This window comes from Eucalyptus grandis, chromosome 7 (genome assembly GCF_016545825.1).
Source record: "Eucalyptus grandis isolate ANBG69807.140 chromosome 7, ASM1654582v1, whole genome shotgun sequence".
Lineage (NCBI taxonomy): Eukaryota > Viridiplantae > Streptophyta > Magnoliopsida > Myrtales > Myrtaceae > Eucalyptus > Eucalyptus grandis.
In genome coordinates this window covers 25,910,366-25,919,226 of record NC_052618.1, presented here as the reverse complement: position 1 = coordinate 25,919,226, position 8,861 = coordinate 25,910,366, and the positions used below count along the sequence as shown (strand labels likewise).

Sequence of the window (8,861 nt, the reverse complement as noted above, 5' to 3'; positions counted from 1 at the left end):
TCAAGAAAACGAAGGTATTGGAATTGTCCTATTTATTTCTCCGAGCGCAGTAACACCACAACCTTCATGTCATACTTATCTTGTAGTACAATAATGTCATCTCTTTTGTGAGAACAAGACAACCAATGAATCTCTTATCGGCAAACCGAACACGTTTCTCCCTACACACCTTTGTCACTAACCTTGTCTTCACCTTCATAGCTCAAATTTCCCACTTTTGGTGAACCATCCTTCTTGGAAGAATCGCCGCTAATTTCCTCCACGAAGAGCCGAATATTCTCATCGGATGATCCACCTGCCGCCACCGCCTTCCGAGCCTCGGCCTTTAGTGCCATCGCGTTTTTTCTCAACTGCTCAGCTACTGGCCCAACCATGACCTCTTCGATGCATTTCTCAATCACTTCACTGCTTATGTTTCCATCAACTTCCTTCTTGATCCTCACGCCAATCTTAAAGACATCGACAATGAGCTTTGCGTTGGTCGGCTGGTCAGTCCACTGTGGGTAGGCTATGAGAGGGATACCCGAGCAAATAGTCTCGAGCAAGGAATTCCATCCACAGTGAGTGATGAAACATGCCACAGCCGGGTGTGACAAAACTCTAGTTTGAGGAGACCAGCACACGACTTGACCTTGGTCTTTGGTTTCTTCAAGAAACCGTGATGGAAGTTGCCCTGCGCCATCAGGCGTCGGGAATTCAGGCGGCTTCACCACCCAAAGAAAGGGACGCTTCACGTTCTTTAGAGCCGTGGCTATCGCTTCCATTTGCTTGGCTGGTAACACAACTATGCTCCCAAAGGATACATAGATGACTGAGCTTGGAGGTTGCTGCGTCAACCATTCAATGCAAGTCTCATCTGATTTCCACATATCCACACTCGCATTCTCAAGTTCTTGATCTTGGCCTAGCAACGTTGGAGGGACTAGTGGACCGATTGGCCTTATCGGATAAAGCTCGCACATCGAGTCTATGACATGTTTCTCAAGCTCATAGAAAGAATTCCCTAAAACCCATTTGAACTTCTCCATGCCTTGGAATACTTCAGAGAATAATTTGGGGAAGCTGCCAAATGGGTTGTTGGGGAGCACAAAGGATGGCAGATCCTCCTTCTCCATCGAAGGTAAACCCGGTAGTTCCACAACCATATCAGGGTCTGTCAGAGTCGGGAAGGCGCTGAGCTTATTGAAGCAGCGATAGTATATCGCGTACAACGCACACGGTTGAATCCATAGCATGGCACAAGGGATGTTGTACTCGGCGGCTACATCGGAAACCCAGGGCACGAAAGGGTTCGTGACTAGGCTTAAGAGCTTCTTCGGACTCGGGTAATGTTCTTTGATTAGAGACGAGAGATTGCTAGGCCCATGTTTACCTAGGCTGTCCATGTAGACGTCGAGGTTGGTCTTCCGGTCGTAGTCAAGGCTCAGGCCGTCGGAGTAGAACAGGAGCTCGATACCGGTGACAAGGTCAGCGGGACCGGCACCAGAGGACTTAAGCATGCGGTGGCGGGCGATCTCGGTGGTGGCAAGGGTGACATGGATGCCTCTGGCGGCGAGACGCTTGCCAAGCCTTAGCATCGGGTTGATATGGCCCTGAGAAGAGAAGGCCACCAAAAGGACATGGTTCTCTTCTTTCTTCTCCTCCACCTGAGCCATGGACAACTGCCACGCACCCGGCCGCCTGCCGCCGCCGGCACGTGCAGAGAGAGAGAGAGAGAGAGAGAGAGAGAGAGAGAGAGAGAGAAGGTGCTAGAGGAAGGAGGGCGTGGAGGAAAATTTGGCAGGCAACTGCGGTCTGCCACTAATTTCTCTTAGGTGGTGAGAGAATGTGATGAGCGCATTTGTTCTGTGTTTTGTTTTGGTCGGTATTTGTTCTGTGTTTATATGAGCGAATTGTTCGTGAAAACCATCGTAGGCAGGCGGCAACGTCGAGTGATGAGCAGATGTGTTTGTGTGCACGTGGAATTTTTATGCTTCTGGCGAAATCTTTACCCAGGAGAGAGTATCCCCCGAGACAGATCGATTTAGACATGGTACATATGGGGAGAAAGAGAGGATTGGGAATCAAATGTAATAAATAAATAGCAAAAAAATTGCAAAAGTAAATTAAATGATTAAATATCACGAAAAATCTCAAACTAGTATGTTTATGATAAATTTACCTAAATTAATTTTTTGATAATTAAAAATCCGAAACTGATATACTAATGACAAATTGTCAAATTATTAAGTTGAAATACATGTGATAGATTACGGATGTACCAATTTAAGATTTTACCTTCCGTTTGTTATATATATACCAATTTGTGGTTTTTTTTTTATAGTATTTAACCAATTTAATGGAAACTAACAAAGGGTAATTTGTTATACATGTACCAGGTTATGATTTTTTATGATAAAAAATTAGTTTGTGATAAATTTATCACACAAGCACTAGTTGGAATTTTTAATGGTTAAAAATTTAATTTGAGATAAATTTGTCACAAGTATATCCGTTTGAGTTTTTGTGGTCAAAAAATTAATTTGACGTAAATTTGTCATTGATGCATCAAGGTTTTTCGTAATATTAATCCTTAATGAAAAGTTCACGCAAGTTTTCTAATGTAGACTAATGCATTAAAGAAAAATACAAATATGCTATGCAAAAACCCACTCTATATAAATTATTTTCCTAAAAACGAGCTTCTAATCATGCAAATAAGAATCGAACCAATATCCTACATGGAAAGAAATCCTAAGACTGTAATGCAAAAGTGGTAACTTTGTATTTTCATGACTCTCAAATTAGATACAAGGAAATTAAATATACTCTAAAAGATGGAAATATGTAATTTTATCCTAAACACATACACAATTCTAGTCTAATTCTGTGTGATGGATCGCGAGAATGCAATCTAAAGTTATTAACATGCAAGATCGACTCTTTGTTATTTTTTTCTCCTTACAGCATAAAAAAAGAAGAAGTAAATATGCAATAATGGGAGGAAATACGCACATATTCAAATTCACTATATATGCAATGCAACTTATCGATGTTTCACAAAAGAACATTCATTCAAGAGACTCCTAATGTGCTGGCACTTATTATAAAATATGAAATCCTATCTTAATATGCAAAATTATGCAAAATTATCAATATGCTTAAAGATGTGAGCACAATCAATCACGAATGCACAAAGTTTGACCTCAAAATGTGTTTTTTCATGGGAAATTGCCGGTTGCTCTATAGCATCCGTACAACTCGAGTGTCCCTAGGAGTGAGATTCGTGGATGGTTTTGTCAGGAATCTCCTCATTTTGCTGCTCCGAAGAAGATCCGCGAGATTACAGTGATAATTTTCACCATTGTTGTCTTTGCGGACAGTGCAAACCGGGCAAACATCTTGCTATCGACAATCGAGGACATTAAAGGAAGGCTTCTCAGGCTCGAAGATCCGATACACGCTTCGACATTAAACCAGATGGGGGGACAAAAGTGAAGACCAGCTTTTAGAAGATTAGATATCCAGAATCCAAGCCAATGGTTCGGACGTTAAAAGGAGACGGAATAGATATAGTCCTGCGAGACCCACCATACTTTCTTGGGAGCGCGGGATGTATCTGGCTTTCGAGAATGATGATGATTACGATGCTAATGAAGAACGGTCGGTCGAATCCCAGCAGTCAAGTGTCTCAGAAACTTGGCCAAGTTCATCAGCTCCTCGTGAGATATTTTTTTTTCCCTCTTTATTCTCACAAGGAAGTGACAGGAAGCTACCCTAAACTTCTACTTTCAGAAATTCTCGTCCCTCTACCACCTAATAACACGCCTCTTCCGGCAATATTTGGTCCAGCGTTAAGGTGATTATACGCAATTTCTTGCAATGGCTTTTGCTTACAGAACAGAATAGGATACTGCTCCAACAGATATCCTCTGCCCTTCTCTCGCATAGACAGAAAGATCAAGCACAAAGCTGCTAGTACTTATGCAAGGACCGAACCGAGTTCGTAATTACTTCTGTGTTGGAGGGGGATCATAGGATGCGGTTTGCAGCAGTTTTGAAAATTTGAGAAAATGTTTCTTCTTCAACTAATGAGGTGCTTTCAACAATCACACTTTTAGCAATTCCTAATAAACCACCTGACTTTTTGGACACAGTTTCAGTTGGTTTGTCATCCTTAAACAACTTTGGGATGCAGCAGCGATGGCTCCCGAAGTAGCGCCTAAAATAACCTTGGTCTCCCACTCAACCAGAGAACAAGCGACCAGAGAATCAATGAAATGGAATAGGCAAAAGGAACTCCATGTTGCCACCAACAAAGCAGCTGCGATGCAAGAAATGAAGAGAGGACCGGTCGTGAATAAAAAGGGGAACCACCTTTATGAAGAAAGCTTTGGTAAGAAACAATGAACAGAGTTGTCAATGTTTTGAACAGGTTCATTGTAGCTCAAAGAAAATCGACCACGGGTCATTTGTATTAAAAAGTTCTGAAAGCTACTTGGTAACTTAGGTCACGCTAAAAACGCGTTAGAGTGAAATTAACTGCAAATTTAAATCTGATTTCAGAAATTGAAAATCCTGTCATGTCACGAATCATTTTAGAAATGTCGACTCCACCTCCAAAGATTTTTTTGCAAACCAAGATTTTTTGGGAAAAAGTCGTCGTAGGGCCGTTTTTGTTCGAAATCGTCGGGATCATTTTTTGTCGCGCATTTGGGAGCCAAGATGATTCAATTGATAAGGAAAAATACCAATTTGATTATTGACTCGACAATCGAATTTTTAGAGAGCGAATTTGATTAATTCGAGGAGGATTAAGTGTCCAATGGAAGAGAAACCGAGCCAAATTCGTGTGCCCGCACCACCTGTGACATTTGGACCATCTCGGGCTTCTAGAAGTGAGCCTTGGTGGTTGATTTTCAGCCTAGGAAGCAGATGGTGGTGGAGGATGGTCAAGGGAGACAATTGAAGAGAAAATAAGGCTTGTGGCCCCCTTGTCCCCCTCATCTCTTCCCTCTCTCTTTCTAGTCTTCGACCAGCACCCCTCAGCCTCCTCCTTGCTGTTTTCAAACTCGGCAGCCAGTAGAGAAGTCGTCGGAACTGTTCGAGCCATCGCCCGCGCGCTGCACCCATCCGCGCGACCCCAACGTCCATCAACCTTGTCTCGCATCCCAGCTGCTGTGTCGGGACTTGTTGAGCCCAGCCAAAGCCACCTCGCCCCTGTTCAGCCGCCGTGAAGTACCACCGATGGCCACCGAGTGTCCCTGCTGCCTTCACCGGTCTTGCCTCGCCAACCAACCCTCGTTTTCCCTCTTTTGCAACCCTGAATAGAGAGCAAATCAGTGGGTTTCTAGTAGCACATCGGTCCCGTTTTGAGGTTGTTTTGGATCTCGAAAGCTAGGCCCGCTTTGGAGAGAGTTGAGCCCCGCGGCATTCCCGTCATTTTGAACCGAGCAGTTCGTTAAACAAGTGAGTTTAACTCACTAATCCTCACTTAGTAAGTTAATGTCGCTTAATGGTTGATTAGTTTAAGTTAAGTATGGATTAGATGGTTAGTTAAATTAGATTAGTAAATTTAATTAATTATCAATGCATGTTAGGTGGATAGTTAGTGCAATTAGAGTCTAGACAAGCTTTAGTATTTAACTAGAGTGGTTCGGTAATTTTTCGGGCCCGTCTCGGCTTCCAATGAGGCTTTTCGAGCCTAAGTTGTATTTATTGTATTTATTTATTAATTTCCGTAATTAATTAATTAATTAATTTCCAGAAATTAAATCGGGATAGTCGATGACTGAAATTTCGTGCTTGATTGCGGTGGTACTTTCTGTTTATTTAATTGAGTACCAGGATTGTGCAATTTGAGTATGAGTGGTGATTGTTGGTTATTATTCCAAAAATGGACAATTTTGGTCATAATTCTAGAAAATTGCCGGTGGAGCCATACTTACCAACTAATTCTAGAAAATTGCCGGTGGGACTATGATTACCACATAATTCTAGAAAATTGCCGATGGGGCCGTGATTACCACATAATTCTAGAAAATTGCTTGTGGGGCCATGATTATCGCATAATTCTAGAAGATTGTCGATGGGGTCGTGATTATCACAAAATCTAGATTTTGCCAGTGGGGTAGAGGTTACCCCTTAATCTAGGTTGTGCCGTTCCGCTGTGACTAAGAGTTGAGAATGAATAATTGAAATGATCGTGTGATGGTCTCGATGACATATAATCGACTAAGTTAATTGATCGATGATTCAATCTAGTTGAGTAAAGTGATTTGTCAAATAATGATTGAATAATGGTTTAAATTGTATTGTCTGACAAGAAGGATTTGAGGCCAAGGTAAATCCCCTAACTTTTGTTGCGCTTAGGTAGCCCTCATCGTGTATTTGCTTCTTAATCGGGTTTTCAAAGGGTAGAATTTGCCGACACGTAGTCTCACCCTGTTGTGGGATAACAATTTCAGGCCCATAGATGCTAGCTCGAGAGTTTTTTGAACGACCCAAGAGTGTTACAGAAAAGGCATCTTATTTTCCGTTGCTTGGGAGCCCTAGGGGCTGGACCTATGAGCTAGTGAGGTCCACAGTTTGGGTTAATACGGGTCTCACCCAAAAGGTACCCCACGGATACCAATCGTGGTACCACCATGCTCAAGATGGCCAGAGAGAGGGTCCTACTTCGGTATCTGAGATCCCTCTATACATCCTAAAGGCCACTTTTGGAAAGGGGACAGTTGATCCTCCTCGAGGTTCGATAGTAGATACAGTGGACCCAGCTCTTGAAGTCCCCGCGTCCTCGATGCATTCAGCTCAAGGCTCTAGTTGGAGTGTGGAAGAGGATCAGATCGTGGAGGACGATGAAGAGGAGGATAATGACCCATAGATCGGAAACCTTGTAAACTTTGCTTTTGAACTGGCTTGTGTAGAACCTGATGTTAATAGTTTGTATCATACTATATACATGATGATGTGCAATATATATAAGTGTGGTCATTTCAAGTTCAAAAATTTATGGTCCTACTTTCCTATCCCATTGTTTTATTATCTAAGGATTATTTATATGTTTTTGCATGCGCATTAAAACCAATGGGTTGGCGACGCATCCTGGAACATCGCTATTCAATCGGCCAAGGAGGGATGGGCACGTGCTAGGAAAATCAAGGCATGACATCCCCGTTTAAATGGTATCAGAGCCAAGTTTAGTGATTGGAGTGATAAGGTGCGATGGTTTATGGGATAGTAGTAGGATGACCTCTAAATTTATGTTAGTGCATATCTGTGATAGTTGATTTCGTAGAATTGTTTGTTGTGTGGATTGCTCAGCTTCTAATCTAGTGAGGATTTGGAAGACAGGTTTCAGTAAAGCTAAGCCATGTGCGATCAGGAGCAAATGACTTATAGTAAGAGATCAGTTAGACCTGTGACTTGGGGTAGGACACTGATCAGGGTTGATACCCGGGGATGTAGAGGTAAGGCGCTAGCACAGGTTAGCGCCAGTGGAGTAGCACCACCTCCCGTTGGTACTGGGATAGTAGCCTCGGGTGATCAAGGAACCATCGGGATCACCCAAGCCTTGGATGCGATGAGGGAATTGATAGGGCAATAGGCCCGGGATCAAGCTGCCGCCTTCACCGCCACTATTGCAGCCGCCACTCAAGTTGCCGCTATTGCTGCTGTTGCTGCCGCCCCTGTCGTCGCACCTACCGTTGCTCCTGCAGGAGTTCCACTTGGAAATGTGGCCGCTGGAAGGCTGATCCATAAGTTAGTGGAACAATTTCTGAAGCTGAACCTACCGAGATTCATTGGTGAAGGAGATCCAGAAGCTGTGTTGCTTTGGATCCAAGATCTTGAGAAGGCGTTTGCACTTTTGATATACAACGAAGAAGAGAAAGTGGTATTGGCTATGTATCAACTACAAGGGAACGCAAACATCTGATGGAGAGCCGCCAATGATACAATATTTCCGGAAGGTGCGATCCCGGTGTGAGACGCCTTCCTTAGAGCTTTTCATGACCGGTATTTTTTGGATACTACCTAAGAACAAAAGATGGAGGAGTTTTAATGCCTTTGTCAAAGATCGATGTCGGTTGACCAGTATGTGGTCAAATTCGCAGAGCTTTCATAGTATACTTCGAGGTTGGTTGAGGATCCTGAAGAAAAGGCCCGAAGGTTCAAGAACGGTCTTCATCTTGAACTAAAGCAACCTCTGCTATCGTTGGATCTGACAAATTATCGATAGGTCTACTGTCGAGCTTAGATGATAGAGAGAGGTTTGAATGAGTAAGATGCCTCGTCCAGATTGAGGTTTAATTCAAACAGAGATGTGATCTGACATGGGAAGAGGCCCATGGTCGAGGGAAGATTTCAGATTTCGCCCAACAAAAAGGGTGGAGTTGGCAAGTTTGGGCCTAACCAGAATGGTGTGTGCCGCTTGTGTGGAAGGCAACACAAATCGGCCCCATGCCAATCTAGGCCAAGTACTTGCTTTGAGCGTGGCCAGCTGGGCACATAGCCAGAAACTGTCCCAGAAGACTGAGTGGACAACCACAGTTGCCGCCACTGCCGCAGAGGGGGCAGATGAGAGGTTTCATGCCACAGAACGCATTGCAAAGAGGACAGCTCCGACCCCCCAGTTCAAGGCACGGTGTATGCCATCACTCAAGGTCAGGCAAAGGCTGCGCCGACGTGATCACAGGTATGGTTTCATTGAATGACCATCCTACTTATGCTTTGTTTGATTTAGGAGCAACCCATTTCTTTATTGCCGAGCAGTGTGTTAAGCTGATAGGGTTAAGTTATGTATTGTTGGATTCTGTTATTAGCATATCTACACCATTGAAGGATAAAGTATTAGCTGTTTTAGATTGTTCTAGTTACAAGTT

At 43.4% G+C, this 8,861-nt stretch overlaps 1 protein-coding gene across 1 annotated transcript; it reads right to left on the bottom strand.

Annotated features, from left to right (window-relative positions):
- Nucleotides 1-1,860, bottom strand: LOC104453140 (UDP-glycosyltransferase 84B2). Its single transcript, XM_039316756.1, has one exon. It carries the CDS (start codon nucleotides 1,653-1,655, stop codon nucleotides 162-164), a length of 1,494 nt encoding a protein of 497 aa, XP_039172690.1. The 5' UTR covers nucleotides 1,656-1,860; the 3' UTR covers nucleotides 1-161.
- Nucleotides 1,861-8,861: the final 7,001 nt, after the last annotated feature.